The sequence below is a fragment of the Nelumbo lutea genome, chromosome 3 (assembly GCF_056320005.1).
Source record: "Nelumbo lutea isolate HS-2025 chromosome 3, American lotus-T2T, whole genome shotgun sequence".
In the NCBI taxonomy this organism is placed as follows: domain Eukaryota; kingdom Viridiplantae; phylum Streptophyta; class Magnoliopsida; order Proteales; family Nelumbonaceae; genus Nelumbo; species Nelumbo lutea.
This window is the reverse complement of record NC_142686.1, coordinates 84,472,459-84,492,979: the sequence shown is the minus strand read 5'-3', so window position 1 is coordinate 84,492,979 and position 20,521 is coordinate 84,472,459. Positions and strand designations below refer to the sequence as shown.

General features: G+C 38.9%; 1 protein-coding gene across 1 annotated transcript in view; it reads right to left on the bottom strand.

The window, feature by feature from the left end:
- Nucleotides 1-6,863: 6,863 nt before the first annotated feature.
- The window catches only part of LOC148866155 (endoplasmic reticulum oxidoreductin-1-like), a 28,045-nt gene continuing 14,387 nt past the window's right edge, over nucleotides 6,864-20,521 (bottom strand). The window contains exons 5-9 of the mRNA XM_088980107.1: nucleotides 9,915-10,030; nucleotides 9,395-9,499; nucleotides 9,093-9,295; nucleotides 7,627-7,750; nucleotides 6,864-7,388 (exon numbers count right to left, since the gene is read on the bottom strand). Coding sequence (XP_088836233.1) covers nucleotides 7,206-7,388; nucleotides 7,627-7,750; nucleotides 9,093-9,295; nucleotides 9,395-9,499; nucleotides 9,915-10,030 — 731 coding nt within the window. The 3' untranslated portion in view covers nucleotides 6,864-7,205. The remainder of the gene's footprint in view (nucleotides 7,389-7,626; nucleotides 7,751-9,092; nucleotides 9,296-9,394; nucleotides 9,500-9,914; nucleotides 10,031-20,521) is intronic.

Below are 20,521 nucleotides of genomic sequence, written 5' to 3'. Positions count from 1 at the left end.
AATTAATTGCTCCTTAATTAGTGGTTTAATTGAATAATTGATTGATAATTAGGAAATTGTTTAAAATTTGGAATTTCATTTTAAATTTCAAAATTTGAATTTGAATTTGAATTTCAAAATTTTAAATTCAAAAATAAAATTTATATTTTAAAATTTTGCATTTGCATTCCAACATTTAGGGTTTGATATGTTCAAGAGCATGCATCATATAGGATTATTTAATTATTGAAATTATCTTATTAGTTGTTAATGTGTTAGAGTTTTTCATTCTTTCAATTGCTCTCTTTGTTGAATTAATTTGTTTTTTTATTTTATTGTTGAATTGCATATTAGAGATAATTGTTAATGCATTGTAATTAGTTGCATTTATTTTGTTTATTGTGTTTTTCCGTTAATCCATTTAAGGGCAATTTAATTTTAATAAGATAAGGTGGGGATTTCATCACCCTTCCTTGGCCTAAAAACCACCACCCTTTCATGTGTGGTTCACCCTAAACCTTGATTTAAAATTTGGATAGCAAGATCCTTTAAGGGGGCCCACACATTTGGTTCAAATGGGTGCTAAATTTTAGGGAAGCTTGTAATTACTTTCCATAGCTGGCAGTTGGTGTCTAAGGAAAGAGGCTAACCGGCTAAGCCTAAGTGGATTTTGTAGTTACTTAATTAGGTGCTTGCGAGAGCAAGGGGAGCCTCCCACATCCCCATCTCTTATCTGACTAACCAAAGGAAGTGGCATAATTCCAAGTGAACCTAAGAGGATTCACATTAGTTGAACCACAAGTATAGGGAACCTTAGTTCAGCCCCTAGGACATGTGTTTTGCGTGTTTATGCTTAATCAGAAAAAATAAAACAAAATAAAATGAATTATATGGTCAGAGTTTGTGGAATGAGAAACTACTTCCAACCTAAGCCACGAATAGATTGGAACCATGTGCCTCAACAACTAGATAAGATTAATGGGACAGCCTAAAGCTTGATCAATTCTTCACTTATAACTAGCAACTGGTCCCATTTACACCTTAACCTAACGTTTGTTCCATTTATGCTAGCACGACCCACAAAGTTGATGATTATCCAGCGATGGCCTAGTTTTCGCCATTTATTCAAGAACAGGTTCAAGCAGCTCAGAGTTTCTTGAGGCCTAATAATAATCCATTTTCAAATACTTAGACCCCTGGGTGGAGAAATCACCCTGACTTTTCTTGGACAACACATCAACCTAACACACAGTCCTACCAGTACCATGCATCTAACTCCATGGTCCAGCAATTTCAGAGGCCACAAGTGCAGAGCCAATTCTAGTAGACTTACCCTAGGAATCAGCCAGTCCAACCTTATTAGGTTTACCCACAACCTTCTTAGACCAGTCTAGGTGACAAATTCATGTAGTTTCAGCAGCTGATTCTAGATCAATAGTAGTCCATCGCTAGATTAGAAAGACAAATAGGATAGCTAGCCGAAGCTAATGAGAAGAGAGAAGTATGACAACTACCGAGTCAACCGGTTATGAATCCTAGAAATCAGCCACTAGGTTTTCCTCCACAGAATGTTCAACCACCTCCTAAGAACCCTCAGTTTGAAAATGCTAAGACTATTACGACCATAAGGCATGGGAGGATTTTAGAGGACCCGTACGAGAAAAAGAAATTTGAAAACATCAGTGAAGAACAAAAGGAGCAAGAAGACCATAAGTTGGGGGGGGGGGGAAGAAAAAGGAAAGAAAAATTTAGAAGCACATATAGTGAACCGACTTGAAGTTCCCTTTCCAACCGCACTCATAGTCGGGCCGTTGTGAAAGACGAAAGAGGATTGCAATGAGGAGATCAGGGAGTTAATCAAGCAAGTCCATATTAGCACCCCTCTCCTTGATGCAATACAAAATGTCATAGCCTACACCAAGTTCTTGAAAGAGTTGTGTACTCAAAAGAGGGAGCCACAATCAGCCCCACAAAAAGTGATGCTCTCGGTAGATGTTAATGCGGTTCTCCTAAACCAACTCCCCTAGAAAATGAAAGACCCTGGTGGTCCTCTAATAAGTTGGGTTATCTCTCGAATCACTTTCAATCGAGCCCTATTGGATCTTGGGGCCAGTGTAAAACTGCTCCCCTCTATTATTTATGAAAGGTTCAGGATCGGCGAGTTAAAACCTACCCCGGTAATTTTGCAATTCGTTGACCAGTCAGTCAAGACTCCACAAGGTGTTATTGAGGACGTCATTGTCAGAGTAGAGGATTGTTACTTCCTAGTGGATTTTGTCATCCTAGACATGACCCCAACCGAGGAATTAAACAATAACCCAATAATCTTAGGACGTCCGTTTCTAACAACTGCTAATGCAAACATCAACTGTAAATCAAGAAAAATGGACATTTCATTTGGGGAGCAGGAAGTCCGATTAAATATATTTAGTGCCGCTAAGTATCCAAACCTAGGGGAAGATGAGTTCAAGGTTGATGTAGTGGACGACCTTGTAGATGCCCTGTCTACCCTTTGGTTAGCCCAATCTGATCTTTATCTATGTAGAAAAGAAAGCGAGTCTGGAAGTGTAGATGTGAGAAGTGAGTGAATGCATCTGGATGAAGACATTAAACTTAGCGCTGGTTGGGAGGCAACTCAATAAAGTTTTCAATTGCTTTTACTTTTAAGATTAAAGTTTTTGTTTTCTTGATTCGAGACTAGTTAGCAGACCTTGAACCCCTTGGGAAAACCCTCTTGATTGTTCCCTTTGGCCCAAGTCCCTTGGTAACATTCTAGTCATGCCATTAGGGACAATGGCACTTAAACTGGGGGTGAGGAAATAGAGATAAAAATTGAAAAAAAAAATAATAATAATAATAGCTAAGCCTTTAGAAATGCAGAACTAAAATTTTATTGAGAAATTTCTAAGTGTTTCCACTAAAAGAGATTGCCAAACAGAAAAAGTTGAGGAAACTGATAGAAGAATATTGAATTTTGCAAAAATTGGTAGCAAGTGATAGGAGTCAAAAGTGGTCTTATTTGAATATTGTTGAAACCGTTTAGAAATTGGACAATAGTCCCAAGTTTGCCATGACAGGATAAGAAGGGAAAGAATGAGAAATTAGACAAAAAATCTTCAAATTAATAGAGATATTGGACTACCCCAAGCAGTGCTGAATTTTACACACAACAAAAGAAAAAAAGGAAAAGAGAGAATAAAAGGTCAATGGACACCCTAGACATAGTAACCGGGTCTCTTCACCTAGGTGTCGAGATTCACGTCAAACGGGAAAGGGAATGCCAAAGACAATCACCTAACACTTAGTAACCGGGTCTCTTCACCTAAGGCAAGTGTCGAGATTCTCATCAAACGGTGAAAAATAACAATAAAAATGTGTGTGTATATCAAGTTTAGGGGTAGAAATCCACTGTGAAAAATGATAAGAAGAGTACCCGCCAGATTTTAAAAATCAATCTCATCTTATCAAGACAGTTTGCACATGGAAGGATACTGGTTGGGAGGCAACCCAATGTAGTTTTCAGTTGCTTTTACTTTTAGGATTTGAGTTTTTGTTTTCTTGATTCAAGACTAGTTGGGAGACCTTGAACCCCTTGGGAAAATCCTCTTGATTGTTCCCTTTGGCCCAAGTCCCTTTGCAACATTCTAGTCATGCCATTAGGAATAATGGCACTTAAGTTGAGGGTGAGGAAAGAGAGAGAAAAATTAATAATAATAATAATAATAATAAGAGCTAAGCCTTTAGAAATGCAAAAATAAAAATTTTACTGAGAAATTTTTAAGTTTTTTCATTAAAAGACATTCTCAAAGAGAAAAAGTTAAGGAAACCGATAGGAGAATATTGAATTTTGTAGAAATTAGTAGCAAGTGATAGGAGTCAAAAGTGGTCTTATTTGAATATTGTCGGAATAGTTTAGAAATTGAAAAATACTCTCAAGTTTTCCCTTGGCAGGATAAGAAGAGAAAGATTGAGAAATTAGACAAAAATTCTTTAAATTTATAGAGATAGTGGACTACCTCGAACAATGTTGAATTTAATACACAACAAAAAAGAAGAAAAAAGGAAAAAAGAGAATAAAAGGTCAATGGACACCCTAGACTTAGTAACTGGGTCTCTTCACCTAAGTTAAGTGTCGAGATTCACGTCAAACGGGAAAGGGAATGCCAAAGACAACCACCTAGCTCTTAGTAACTGGGTCTCTTCACCTAAGGCAGGTGTTGAGATTTGCATCAACCAGTGGAAGGTAGCAATAAAAATGTGTGTGCATATCAAGTTTAGGGGTAGAAATCTACTGTCATAAATGATAAGAAGAATACCCTCTTGATTTTAAAAATTAATCTCAGCTTATCGTGACAGTCTACAAATGGAAGGGTATATAAGATTTTTAAGCCAAGTTTCTGTAATGTTCAATAAATGATGGTTTTGTTAGACAGTTTTGTATGCCCTTAGCTTCAATCCGATTTAATGTACTTTTGACATTTAGTGTAGATAAATAAAGTGCATGTTTGATTCATGTTGTTTGGTATAATTCTGTGTAAGACCCTAAAACTGGACACTTATAGAGACTTGTGTTAGTTTTAAATGTTTAAATCCGTTGGATAAGTCTGGGGAGATTTATCCTGCCAAAGCTGACACTGGTGTGTTGCCAAATGTTGGGGTGGCCTGTCTCAACCGCCAGAGTGAGACCCAAAGCACATGCAGTGTAGGATTACTTGAATCTTTGAACCTGACCAGATTTCCAATATTGCCTTGGACCTTGGAGATTAATGGGCAAAACTGAAAAGTTATACCTGACCCCTAGACTTAATTATGATACTGCACTACGTGTCGGATTGGGCTGTCTTTGATATGCCAATCAGTGAGATTCTTAACGGGGGTCAAAACCTGGGTATGTTGGGACAGTTTGAGAATCTATCTGAGTGGGTGATCATACTGAAAGGATCAGCCCCTTTGTCGGACAAAGGTAATGATCAGGGACGCACTCTCTCTGATGGAAACCAAACTTCCGGTAGTTAATTTCAATCGTTGGAATTTTGTTTTGCAAAATTTATATATAAGATATATAGATATGTATGGTTTCAAAATGTTTGCAAATGGTTTTAATTCTCGGGATCCATGTGAGTAGAGAGTGCAACACTGTTCCTTGCAGCCGAGGGAGAGGTCCTCTCTTTTCGGGCAGTGTTTGATCATTATGGACTGAAAAGTTAAGTGTAAGACCATTTAGGGTTACACCTAATGGGTTAATCTTGCATCTACGCACAGTCCCTGGGTTTTTATAAGATGGCTTGGCCCAGGGACCACTTAATGTAAGTGTTGGGCCCAAAGAGTCCATGTAATGGGCTCAAGGGGTTCATTGGGCTTTCTAGTGAATTCGGCTAGGCCTTGTAACAGAGGTTGGGCCGAATCCATGTGGCTGATGTGTAGATCAATGCTTGGGTCCCATGCCATACAAAGAAGCCCAACTGGGCAGCAGTTTGGAAGCTTGTTGAGCACTTAATACATATTGGGCCTAAATCCCATTTCAAACTGGCTGATTTAATTACCCACTTAAAGGGGCAGATCTGATATTAGGGCAAACCAAAGGGTTGGGTCTTGACCCTATTCACTCTTGGAGACCAAATTCAAATAAAGATTTGAATCTGGTAACCTCCTAATAAGATCAGGAATGGGTTGACCTAATATATAGATAGGATTAAGATAATTCCCTATCTAAATACAAATTGGATTGGGATAACTCCTAATAGGATTATGAGGTTTCTTAATCACTAAGAAATAGGAGAAGCCCTAATCTTGAATTACCATCGCCGCCATTCACTACCTAGTTCGATCTCTCTGAGAGGGAAGATCAAGAAGGTGTTCTTGACATCAGTCTTTGTTGAAAGACTGATTGTGTACGATGTTCTTCGCTTCCATCGAAATCTTGTGAAGAATTTGGTTCATAGGACGAACAATGCTGGTTCTGCTCCAGCATCACTACGCCATCTTTAGTGAGAACAGATATTGGGAGTATTCTTTGAGCATAAACACCAACGTTGGGAGATACCGACTCTCCATATCAAATATAACTCTTCCCTTTCTCTTTGGTTCAGATCTGGTTCGGTTTTGGTTCGATTAGATCTTTGAATATTTTATTCTAAAATCAAGAAATATAATTCTCAGTTGTAAGGAAAGAGAGAAATTTTTGAAATTCGCCCACCCTATTCCACTGCATTCTTGGCGTCCATATGATGGATCTCTCCCTCCTTTCAGAGGTTGGGGGTCAGATCTTTGCCACACTACCAGCAATGGAGTGGGCTTGGGGATTGGGGATTTTGGCCATGGGGCAGGAATTGGTGGGAGGTACCCACCCTATTGCCATTCCTGACAACAAAAAAATCTTATCCAAAGGAATTGGGTGATTTCAACGTTTCATTGTGATTTTAGAGGACTACAGAACAGAATGCAGGATCAACCTTGACTGAAATTACAAAATAGACCAAAAGCAAGAGTAATGAAATTGTTTCGATAAAGGCATCAAAGGAATTTTCATCGCTTGTCTCTATGACACTTATTCTGCCCTCACAACTCTCCATGTGTTCCCAAGTTCTAACCATCGCGGGCGCCAGTGACGACATGAATTTTGATTTCAGACGAGTTCTTAGCTGCCTGATGCGTCTGTGATGTTTCTTTCTACCATTTTGTTTATAATAAGTCGATCCATTAACTGCATCAGTAAGCCAAGATTTCGGAATTCTGTAGTGGTCTCATGGTCACAGACTCAAAGATCAACCATTGACAACACATGACATTACTAGTCTTATCCCCTCACTCAGACTGCAAAATGCACTTCAAACGGATTCAGCAACTGACACTACATTAATGATTAAGCCTTCCACTGATGCAAGTATGAAAAATCATCAATATTGACATTGACTAAAATATGTTGATATACTACAAATACAAAGTTCACATCTTACATCCCCTTCCTACATTAATGCTACTACTCTGACAACAGTATTGTTTCAAGTTTCAATTGCTTAACAATTTCTTTCTCAAAACACAAACAAAAATAAATTGTTTTACTGTACCCATTTGTTCCTCTTTTTTTCTTTCTTTTTTTTTTGACAAGTCATTTGGTTCCCCCTACACATACACTTCTGCTTACTCGGACTCCTTACTAAGACTATCCTTCAAAATTGATACCTCAGTAACCATGTTAGACTGCTTGCAAGGTGAACAACATAATGTTATTGTTTGCGTACCAAGGCCAATATTCTTTGCCATGTTCTAGTCACAGCAGAAGGTGCAGAGATCTGTGCTTCAATAATCTTTTCTGCTACAGGCCCCATCTCATGTACAAATTGGACAGATTCTGAGAGTCGATTGAGTAAGTTTATCAGGGCAATTACTTCATTCCGTTGTAGTTGCAGCTGAAAAGCCAAAGGCAATATAGAAAAAAAGTAAGTCATGATTCAGGAACAAATGAGGGCTATTTACTCATCCTTTGCATACATTGCTAAGTGTATGCTCCTGGTCAAAGATGCAAGATGATCCAATAAGCGTGGCTAAACTTGTTAGAAACAATTTCCACCCTACTAAATCAGGGTTTGTGTAGGAGGAATAAGAAAAATTATGTTTTAAAACCAACATTATGATTAAGAAACTTACAGGCTGGTCCCATTTGTCATGGCCATCAACAGAGAAGAGAATCTTCAATGCAGTTCCTAAACCAAGAACTTGAAGCTTTCCCCAGAGTCGACACTTTTCACATCCAATGCAATCCATCAAGGCACTAGAATATGTAGAGTTGGTTATTTAATTACTAAAGATACTAGGAAAGCATATTAAAATGAAAAAAAAAAAAAGCAGAGGAAAATCATAGCTAAATGGAAAATCACTCCTCACTTGACATCCAAGAAAATTTTAGACCAAGTACACAAGTGGTGTATGGGACTGCTTTGACCAGAACATTGCATGTATTACTAATCCAGATATTATGCCATCATACAGGAGGTACATTTTGGGGTGATGCATCACCTAGGTGGTGTGTAGCGGTGTAGGCACGTCTTGGGGCTCGCCTTGCCCAAACGCTATATGATTTATATATAAACTTTTCAAAGTTTTATATATTTCTCATATTTTTATATTTTAAGTATATAATTCAAGGATAGGCATGATACACCAAATCATTATTTTTATTTCTTTCATAAGATAATAAATTTTTTCATTAGTTTCTCATTTTGTTGGGATTCTGATAGAAGGGATATTCAAGACCTTGAAGAAGAAACGAGTTCAATAGATATCCTCGTCAAGGTTCAAGTGATACACTAAAGCCCCATTCGTTTACCGGTAAATAAGCTTGGGAAAGTTGGTCAATGGGTATCCTTTTCCCATTAACCAACTTTACAATGTTCTTTTTGCATTTACTAAAGGACCCCACGGTAAAATAAGCCCACTTCCCTGGGTAAAACTTACCCATCTCCCTGGTGAGTAACTTTCCCACCCGGGGGGAAATTTTTTAAAGCATAATGGGATAACTTTGTCCATTTTCATATTAGCTTACCTGGGAATCCTGGAAATCAAAAGAACATGGGTAAGTGCACTTACCCGAGTAAGTTACAAAGATGCAAACAAACAAGGCCTAAGTATTTGAAGAAGCAAGGGAAATCAATCAATCATAGAAGGTATGCTATTTTCACAGGTCTTCTCCTCATTCTTCTTCTGGGAACAAAAGAAGGGTGGACTAGAACAAAAAACAGGGGCTCACAAGGCTCCACCTCTTCTTTTTCCATTTTTAGAAGAAAAATTCTTCTTCATTCTTTTCTATAACTAAAATAGGGGCTCTGTCCCTTCTGCTACTTCTATTTCAATGGCAAAAATAGGAGTTCATCCCCTTGTTGTTCTGTTTCTTTTTTGAGACATTAAGCAAACACCTAAGCAACTAGGTGACTAGCGCTCCCCTCTCGCTTAGGTTCACTTTGGTGCCTTGAAAACTATGGTAGAGAATTGTTACTGCAGGGTTCGGAGCTTGCAGGGACATAATTGATTACCTTTTTCCATGAAAATATATAACAATAGTAATGCTTTACTCAAGAATAACCAATAATTGAACGAAAGAAAGTTATGAAATATACCTAATGTTTCTGAATTGTTTCTGGATCTGCTGCTTCAGCTCAGGTCCACTTTGACCTTGCCATAACTTGGCTTCATCAAATGGCAGAGGGCATGCTGCTTGTAATTTGGGATTATAGAGCATCTGCCTCATCAAGGAACATGTTTTTAGGTCCTCTTCAGGGTTGCCAGTGTCATACTCGGCTTGTTCCAAGTAATCTTCTGCCTGAAATATAAAGAATAAAAGCATGCATTCAGAATAAATGTCTTTCTGAAACATTAACAACTGCAATTTCCAAAATTTTAATGCAGTGTTAGGACTCACTTTTGTCACAGCTCGGAGAACAAAGAGGAAAGTGAAGTACAGGTTCCTGACACGCTCTGGATATCTTAACACCCGGTCATACATCAACTCGAGATTTTGGCCCCACTGAAATTTCAGCAGAAAATAGAACACAAAATACCAGATTTAGATATCACTCAATGTCCTCATTTTTCAGAAGAATTACACTGAAAATCCATGATGGACACAATCTGTGCCCTTCTTACTGAATGAATCATTCAGTAATACACTGTTAAATTAAAGGATTACCCCAAGATCACATCAAGCAAACAATAATGAAGCACAGTGAAATAAAATGCATTCGGGGACAAGAATAATTGAAAATGTTGACCTAGATTTGGGTCATGACCAATCCAAGAAGTGCCTAAGGACTGACCATATTAGGAATATTGGTTGGTAACAAATGCGTCATTGTAAAGGACACTAATTTTGTTATCATCAAGAAAAATTTTACTCTCTAAAAGAAACAATATGTTGCAGGATGTGAGAAAAACATGACAACCAGATTGGTAGTTTCATCAAGGAGATAATCAGCAGCTATGTGAATTGAAATGGAGGAGTGAAGTCCAGAAATCAACTTGTATAACACTCTCTCTGCACAGAACTCTTCAGATGGATCTGCACAAAAATCAACAGAAAGATGGTTGAATCAGTCAAACTCGTCAACATGCTAAATTCCAAGTATAATAAATACAAACTAGCAATTGCATGCAATATACAGAAATACCATGGAGAAGTTAGAACCTGTCACTAAAGAATTAAACAAAGCTGAGCAACCAGTTACAATTATCAAGGATACAAAGGTTCTTGTTCTCTATAGTACTGGCATCTGTAGTTGAAAAATATGGTACAAAAAACTAATTCCAAGAAATAGGCACAAGCAGGCCCAACATCCTTTTTTTTTTTGAACTAGCAAGAAACTTGTCAATAAAGAATTTAACAAAGCTGACCAACCAGTCATCACTATCAAGGACACAAATTTCTTACGCTCTATAAAATTGGCATCTGTAGTAGAAAAAAAGGCACAAAAAACAAATTCCTAGCAATAGGGCATAAGCAGGCCCAACATGATACAACACAGCATGAGTGGTGAGCCTAAAAGTATTACATGATTAACAACATAGCCCAAAATAAGCTTTCTCCAAGGGTCCCTTGCTTTACCCAAGTATCAGCCAAAGCATTGGCTGACCTCTTTACCCACTTGAAGATTACTCCAGCTTCCCTTGGTAAGCAAAAGTTCTTCCTCCTTTGCGTCTAAAGGTCCATATCCCAAAGCATTTTGTCTGCAGCCATCCTATTAACGGTTTAGAGTCTCCCTCCACCTCAAAATTTTGAAATCCCCCCAGCTTGGCCAGCCTCAAACCTTGAAGTAGGGTGATAATCTCAGATTTTAAAGAGCCTCCCACATCTATAGGACCAGAGTATAGCGCTGTCAGCCTGCCCTCCCTGTCCCTAAATACTCCGCCAAGTCCTGAGGGCCCCGGGTTGCCATTGAGCTTCCATCAAAGTTCAGTTTTTACTCTTTGTTGTGCTGCAGGTGTCCATTGAGACTGAACCACAATCCTTGCAGTTGAAGTGTTTGCCACTATCAACCACCCCCTAAAGATATCCTCAGCCGAAGAATCTTTGAATAAATCAAATGCTTTCAGCCAGTCTATGACCTTAACAAGTATGCAGTCGATGACTTGGTCCTTAGTTCTCTCCGCCCCTTGGAAGAGTCTATTATTCCCCTCTTCCCATAGTGACCAAAGGATAGCTGCTCAAGTGGCTCTCCACATCTCCCTGCCCCTTTTCTTTGGTAGTGTGAGGAAACTTGATTCAAAAAGACTTTCCATATCCAGAGGGATCCAACTACAATCAAAGAGAGAAGAAAACAAATTCCACACAAAAGAAGCAAAAGGACAACATGATAGCAGATGTCTAAATGGCTCACCACAGCCCAAGCAAAGACAAGTAGACAACAAAACTTCCTTTGTGGGAAAAGATTTTGCCAAGTGAGAGAACTCAAGGAAGCTAGTTAAGAAAGAAGCACAAGAACTACAAGGGGACATTGACCAGATTCGGCTGTCCAAACAAGAAGAAATCCAAGAAAACCATGCTAAGAAGGGATATAAATTCATCTCTACCAGACCCATTTCAGACTCGCTTAACCCTCTCCTCAGTCCCAAATCCCAAGAGGAAATTACCATTACCAGACCCGTTACCATACTCGAAGGAAATTATTCTCTATTGTATAAAGATTGGGAACAAATAAACAGAAATCTATCTTTAAGAGAGATATCTCCAAACCAGATATCTTCCCAAAAACACACTGTCACCTGCACAAGCATCAAACCTGATTTACAAGAGGAAGGAGGGCAACAAACTATTAATTGCTTTCCAAGGAGACAACCGAGATGCCCTAAGATCAAGCCCAACATCCCACCCATTGTTTGCCATGCCATGAATGCTCACAATCACTTTATGCCACGAGTTCTATTGTTCCAATGGAAATCTCCACAACCATTTTCCCAACAATGCCGAGTTCCTTAGCTTAATATTGCCTATCCCCAAGCCTCCACTATCCCTACTCCCAGACACCATCTTCCTGTTAGACAGTCTTGTATGCCCTTAGCTTCAATCGGATTTGATGTACTTTTGTTATTTAGTGGAAATAAATTAAAGTGCAAGTTTGATTCATATTGTTTGGTATAATTTTGTGTAAAACCCTAAAACTAGACACTTATAGAAACTTGTGTTAGTTTTAAATGTTCGCAGCCATTGGATAAGTCTGGGGAGATTTATCCTGCCAAGGCTGATACTGGTGTGACACCAAGTGTTGGGATGGCTTGTTTCGGCCATCAGGGTAATACCCAAGGCACATGTAGTATGGGATTGCTTGAACCCTTGAACCGGACCAAATTTCTAGTATTGCCCTAGACCTTGGAGACAGATGGACAAAACTAGAAAGTTACACCTGACCCCTAGACTCGATTATGACACATCACTAGGTGTCGGATCGGGCTGTCTTTGATGTGTCAATTAGTGAAATCCTTAGTGGGGGTCAAAACCTGGACATGTTGGGGCAGTCTGAGAATTCATCTGAGTGAATGGTCATAGTGACAGGATCAGCCCCTTTGTCGGACAATGGTAATGATCGGTAATGCACTCTCTCTGATGGAAACCAAACTGCCGGCAGTTGATTTCAATCGTTGGAATTTTGTTTTGCAAAATAAGATATATATATATGTATATGTATATGTACGGTTTCAAAAGATTTGCAAAAGGTTTTAATTCCCGGGATCCATGTGAGTAGAGAGTGCGACATTGTTCCTTGCAGCCGAGAGAGAGGTCTTCTCTTGTCGGGTAGTGCTTGATCATTAAAGGCTGAGAGGTTAAGTGTAAGACCATTTAGGATAATACCTGATGGGCTAATCTTGCACTTGCCCACAGTCCCTGGGTTTTTATAAGATGGCTTGGCCCAGGGATCACTTAATGTAAGTGTTGGGCCCATAGGGTCCATGTGATGGGCTCAAGAGGGTCACTAAGTCTTTCAGTGAATTCGGTTGGGCCTTGTAATAAAGGCTAGGCCGAACCCATGTGGCTGGTGTGTAGATCAATGCTTGGGTCCCATGCCATACAAAGAAGCCCAACTGGGCAGCAGGTTGGAAACTAGTTAAACACTGAACACTTAATGGGCCAAAAGCCCATTTCGAACTGGGCTGATATGATCACCAGTTCATAGGGCGAATCTGAGATTAGTGTTGGTAAGAGGATTGGGTCTTTAACCTTATCCACTCTAAGAGACCAAATTCAAATTAGATTTGAAACTGGTAACCTCCTGATAAGATAATGAGTTAACTAACTTAATCTGTAGATAGTATTAAGATTAACATCTATCCAAATACTGATTTGGATTGGGATAACTCCCAAAATATTGGGAGGTTTCTTAATCAAGGAGAAAGAGGAGAAAACCCTAGCAGAAATATCAGATTTCGAACTAGGGGGTTTGAGTAAGAAAGAAACACATCCTGCAATCTGAGATTTGATCTCTCACAAACTCCAGAGAGAAGAGACAATTATGCCCTCTTCGTCCCTGGACTTCTCCTCCTTCAGCCGCCGCCACTACCTGTTGGAAGATTGGATCTTTGCAGCAACAGGAAGTCAAGAAAGCAGTTCTTGACAAGTCTTGCAAGAAAGACACTAGGATTCGGTGTTCAAGGTTTCCAGAGGGTTCTTGTGAAGAATCCAGTGTGTAGGACGCACCCTGCTGGTTCCGTTCAATCCACATCTGTGTCATCTTCAGCAGGAGCGGATCTTGGTTACTTCTTTGGGCGTGAACACCAACTTTGGGAGATATTATTTCTCCGGATCAGGTATAATCCTTCCTGTTTCCTTTTGGTTCAGATCTGGTTTGTTTATGGTTCAAATAAGATCCTTGAATAATGTATTCTAAATTTAGGGAATATGATTCCCAGGTAGGAAATTTTTTTGAAATTCGCCCCCCATTCCACACCTTTCTTGGCGTCCATTTGATGGATCCTACCATTCTTTCACTTCCCACTTCACCAAATGATCTTTCTTTGTATCTCCTGGATTCCACAAAAAAAAAAAAAAAATCCCTCATTAGTTTCTACGATTGATTGGCCACTTTAGTGGGGATCCTAAAAGTTAACAAGTAGTAGACTAGCAAATTAGTCAAGGTTGATATTATGAGAGCTATTGTCCCCTCTAAAGAGATATAGTTTTCTCTTCCAACTTGCAAGCCTCTTTGTAAACCTTTCCACTAATCGGTACTAGAAGCTATTAGAGTATGGGTCGCACCCCAAGGGTAGTCCCAACTCCTAAGTAATGTAACAGCCATTCTCCTAAGCCATGCAATGCATGGGAATGAAGCGTTTTGAGGAAAAAAAGTCATAAAATATCATTCAACGTTTGCTTTATAGTGTTTTAAGTAATTATAAGATTTAAGAAGTGAAATAAATGATGATATGCAACTAAGATTTATAATAAAAGGCTAGAGAAAAAGTAAAAATATCCTTCTTCATAGATAGCTTTACCTTAGTTATACAATTGTAGTGGCATTAATACAACTATAAAGCCAAATAAAAGATAAACAACCCACCAAATCTTTGATGAGGGGTTTGTATAGATTTAAGAGGAGAGGAGGTTAAAACATTGATTGTTGAAGAAAGAGGGAAAGAAAATTAAAAAGATTTTGTTAGAGATAGTTATGATGAATTTTATTAGAGAGAATCAAGACTTCAGAGGTTTTATATTGTGATTTTTTACATTTTTATTTTAGAAATTGTTAGAATCGGCAGTATAAGGGTAGTTTGGTCATTTGCCTTTAATTAAAGATGAGTTGTCTATTTTGTTTGGGTTTAGGTTGTGTATCCCATGCTTGATGAGGGACAAAGTTGTCTTTTGTATTCTAATGCAAAGACCATAAATATAAGGTGGGTCAGCTAAGAGTGATTGACTTTCTTTTCTCTTCTTCTTCTTCTTCTTCTTCTTCTTCCTTTCTAACTCCAAACCTAGGACTGAACTAGTGTTAACCGAACCATTCACATGGCATCAGAGCACTAGAAAATCAGTCTAGAATTCAATTTCTCCTTTCCTTCTTTTCTCCTTGGATCGCCATATCAGACCTGTTTCTTGAAACAACTCATAAACCAATTGAAGGCTCGATGAGAGACCAAAAAGGAGTGGTCGTTTTTCCTTCTAGGAGGTAACTATGCCTCCAATTGCTGTGGTGGTCTTTGTTTTGGTGGTTTGCTAGAAACCCTCTAAGCAATGACTCGAAGAGGGCTGGTTGTGGACAAGTGGTGAACAGAACCCTATAGTCAGTTGATAGCATGGTGTGTTCTATCTCTTTTGGACTGGATTTTGACCATGTGGCAATTCTGGATGTGTGTGACAGCAGTAGTTTTTTTTTTTTTTTTGGGTGCTGAACCTATGACAGCGTAGTGTCTTAACAACAATTATTTAATTATGGTGTGGTGTGTAGTGTGTGGTGTAGTGCTGAGTAGTGAAGGGTGATTTTCTTGTAAGTTGAATTCCTTCTTTCGTGGTGTGTCATGACCTTTTTTTTACAATGGCAACAACTGGAGAGAGTAGTGATAATAAAAGTGGTGTTATGATTTCCCCCAATTACCTAAATGTACAAATAACCTCACCAAATTGAATAGTGAGAATTATGTGCAAAGTATAACTTTTTCTATCAAATTAATCAATAATCAACCTAATTTTTCAATTGGATTTGGATACGGATACAAAAGGATAGTACATTTCTGCACTCACAAAAGAGAAAAATTTGGACTTAAAGAAGATTCCGCCAATTCATTCCTAGATCTAATGGATATGTCATTGAGTCAGTATCCTGTATCAGAATGTAATACAATGCAACGCGTGTATACATTTGTTTACCTTCATATATGATCTATGGCAGGGATATATACGAAATGAAATGTACCATCAATTTCTTTTCAATCGGGGATACATATGTATCCTTAACATATTAAAACGACTGCCATTATTGGTATCAAACCAATAACGATTCATACAAGCTAAATCTTCTAATCGATAATTGGGCTCGTGACCTTTTTTTTACAATGGCAACAACTGCAGAGAGTAGTGATAATAAAAGTGGTGTTATGATTTCCCCCAATTACCTAAATGTACAAATAACCTCCACCAAATTGAATGGTGAGAATTATGTGGTATGGGCTAAATCGGTGGAAGTGTTATTGAGAGACAAGAAGAAGGTGCAACATGTGAGGGAAGAGAAACCCTCTTCTGACTCTCAGGGGGGTATAGTGAGTGGGAAGAGGAGGATGCACACAAATTATGACTTGGTTATGGAATAGCATGCAGCCTAAAATTAATGTGAATTTTATGTTCTTGGGTACAACTAAGGAGATCTGGGACCATGCTAAGAAACTTTATTCTAGACAAGATAACACCACTAGAGCATACCAACTTTTTATTAGGAATACTTTAACCTGAAGCAGGGAAATCAGAATCTAGAGTATTATGCAAGTACAAAAAATCTTTGTTATGAGCTTAAAGTGTATCATCATCCTTTGGCTTTGAATATTAAAATTCAGTAGCAACATCAGGAGCAGCTTGATGTGACAAGGCTTTTAGTGGGATTGAAATCTGAATATAAACCTGTTCAGGCACAAATATTAGGTGGATCTGCTCTTCCCTCTCTTGAGGAGGTGTTTGCCCGGCTCCATAGCATTTCTATTGAACCTATGAAGCATTCCACTCTCTCAGATAGGCTTGTTTTTGTGGTGGTGAAAGGGGGAGGTCGTGGAAATAGAGGTGATGGAGGTGGACGTGGATTTCTAGGGAACCGAGGTGGTCCTATGTTCAACTGTACTAGTAGTTGTAGTGGAGGTCAAGATTCAGGGGAAGGTCGTGGTAGAGGATGGAGTATTGGTCCTAGGAATTGCACATATTGTGGATTAGAGGGACATACTATTAACTTCTGTTATGACTTACCATGGTGGCATGGTCCACCCAATACTTGGGCCAATCGTGCTGTGACTAGTTGTGGTGGCGCAGTTAGTGAGAACCAACGAGCTTATTAGACACCCTCTACATCCACAGGTACTTCTAGGAAGGAAATGGTGAGTATCCCACATGATGAATATGAGAAATTTCTTCAGGTATCCTCTCATCAGAACACTACTCTTGATCATTCAAGTATAGCTTATTTGGCATCCAAGCCCTCACATCGGATTATTGACTCTGGGGCCTCTGATCATATGACTGAGACTCCAGGTGTGTTTTCTTCTCTTTCCCAGTCTTCTACATCCCAAACAGTTACCCTTGCTAATGGTTCTACTTCTCCCATTTGTGGTGTTGGTAATGTTGATCTCACTTCTTTATCTTTATCCTTTGTCTTATATATACCCAAATTTCCTTTTAACCTCATGTTTGTTAGTAGATTAACTAAATCACTTAATCGTTCTATAACCCTTTATCCCTCTTCTTGTGTGTTTTAGGATCTCAAGATAGGGATGAAAATTGGTGAAGGCATATGAAGCAGGTTGATTGTCCTTGATGGTGGTGATCCGAAAGTAGCACTTCAATCATCTCTTACTCCTCTCCAATGGTACTACAGACTTGGTCATTTGTCACTCAAGGCCCTGAAGTTACTTGTTCATCTTTAAGTCATCTTTCGTCTTTGGATTGTGTGTCATATCAATTTGGAAAACACCATAGGGTCTCTTTTCAGTCCTAGGGTTGATAGTCGTGTTTTGTGTCCTTTTTCATTAGTTTATTCAGATGTTTAGGACCAAAATAAAGTAGTGTCGTACAATGACTACAAGTACTTTGTAATTTTTGTTGATGATAATTCAAGGATGACGTGGCTTTATCTTATAAAAGACAAAAGTGAGTTCTCTATTTTCTAAAAGCTCCATGCTGAAATTCATACACAATTTGATGTCCATAATAAGATTCTTCGTTCGGATAATGCAAAAGAATACAATGCAACACCATTTCAGCAATATTTAGAGCAACACGGGGTAATTCACCAACTTCTTGTTCATATACCCCACAACAAAATGGTGTAGCTGAACGGAAGAACCGACACTTACTTGAAATTGCTTGTTCCATTATGCATGATATGAATGTTTGGACCCATTGAGTCCCCTTCCTTTAAACTGGGATTTCGGTTTTCATAGGGGTTTGAGGGATGGTGAGTTGATTTGTATCACTGAGCTACTTCATTTACCAAAGTTTGTTTGTTTGGACCCCACTTCTTCTAATCAAAGAGTCTGGACTCCCCTTCCTAAAGGTGTTTTCACTTGCTCTTCTTTTCAAAAATCCCTCAGTTCCAACCCCATCTCCCAAGGGTTCCCCTTCAAAGAAATTTGGGCCCAACCTATCCCTCCAAAAATTGTCGTATTCTGTTGGGAAGTCTACTATGGGAAAATCAATACCTTGGAAAAGTTGCAGAAAAAGAGACCCTCTCTATGTCTCTCCCCGAATTGGTATTTCTTGTGCAAGGCCCAAAATGAGGACTGTTTCTATTTGCCGATTTCCTACTCCCTTGCTACAGACTTATGGAGTTTGAGCCTTAGTTAATTTGGAGGGAGGTGGTCTTCGCCAACTGATTTGAGTATGTTATTTAACCCTTCTTTTTTTGTTTGGCACACTAGAAGAGGCAAGTTCATGTGGAAATGTGTCAGGGCAGCAACCTTATGGACACTATGGGAGGAAAGGAATGCAAGAGTTTTCGTAGAGAAGGAAAGAGGATTAGAAGAAGTGAAGGACTGCATTCTAACAAGAGCAATATATGGGCTGAAAACCTTGGAGATATTCGATGATTTCTCTTTTGATGATTTGTGGAGGAATTGATTAGTAATAGCTAATACTGCTACAAAGAAGAACAAACGCCTATCAGAATGGGATCCGTCGTTAGAATGTATCATCAAGTTAAATTTTGATGGAAGCAGCCAAGGTAACCCTGGGCCATCAAGTATTGGGGGTGTCCCGAGGAACAAAGACAGCAACATTATCTCCTTATTCTCAGGATCGATGGGAGTGGGGGACTCTACGAGGGCGGAAATACTAACTACAATACAAGGAACTCAGATTGCCAACCAGCTTGGGGTGGAGCATCTCCTAGTTGAAGGGGACCCTCAGGTGGTAACGAAGTGGCTGCTTAACCCCAGATGCTACCATTTGGGGCTACAAAGAACTCATCAAAAAAGTAAAGTGGTTAACTAGGAATATGAGGTTTGAGGTAAAATGGGTAAGTAGGTTAGCTAATACTATGGTTGATTCTTTGGCTAAACAAGGGGTATCCAAAGAGGTCCTCTTTTGTGCTACTTTGTAAGTTGTTATAATATAGTGGAAGTTGTACTTAAACTAACCAGGAGAGGTTGCATCTCGTGCCTCTCCTTGGAACATTGTACTATTCTCCTCTGCTGATTAATAAATCTCACTCATTTATTAAAAAAAAAAATTATGCATGATATGAATGTTCCAATGCATTTTTGGAGTGATGCTATTCTTACATCATGTTTTCTCAACAATTGGATGCCCAAGTCTATCCTTGGATGTCAATCCCCTTTCTTAGTCTTGTTCCCTACTCTTTCTCCATTCCCTCTTACTCCAAGAGCTTTTTGTTGTGTTTGTTTTGTTGATAATTTAGGGCTTGGACTAGATAAGTTAGATGCGCGTGGTACAAAATGCATCTTTCTTGGCTATTCCAAAACCCAAAAGGGGTATAAGTGCTATAACCCTAGTTCTCATCGGTCCTTTGTGTGTTTTGATGTTACTTTCTTTGAGTCTATTCTGTTCTTTTCTAGTTTTGATGTTCCTCCTCCTTTTTTTGTTTCCTCTTCCAATTCTAGTTGAGGACCCCATTCCTACAGTTCCTATTGTGTCTCAGCCATCGTCTTCTCTAATGCATGTTAGTACTGAAAGGCCACCAATCACGCAAGTGTATACTATTTCCTATTATGTTTCTGTTGTTCACCCTTTCGCTTCCCATCGACAGTTTATATCTCTGTTATCCTCTGTTTCCATTCCTAAGAATGTCTAGGAAGCCATTACCTCTCCAGGGTGGCGGCAAGCAATGGAAGAGGAATTGTCTACACTGGCAAACAACCACACATGGGAGCTTACCACTCTCCCTCATAGTAAGCATGTTGTTAGATGTAAGTGGGTATACACAATGAAATATCTTCCAGATGGCAGTGTGAAACAGTTGAAAGCTAGGTTAGTGGCAAAAGGTACTCTCAGTTGTATGGTGTTGACTATATGGAGACATTCTCTTTTGTGACTAAGATTAGTTCAATTCGGGTGTTGATTTCTTTGGTAGAAATGTATGATTGGCCCCTCTTTCAACTTGACATTTAAAATGCTTTCTTACATGATGATCTTCTTGAAGGGGTATATATGGAAAAACCACCAGGGTTTGTTGTTTAGGGGGAGGATGGTAAAGTTTACAGACTTGGAAAGGCAATTTATGGGCTAAAACAATCTCCACGTGTGTGGTTCGGCAGATTCAGTGAAATAGTGAGGGACTTTGGCATGAAACGGTGCCAAGTAGACCATTCTATGTTCAACCATGAATTAGATGCTGCAAAGATTTTGTTAGTGGTG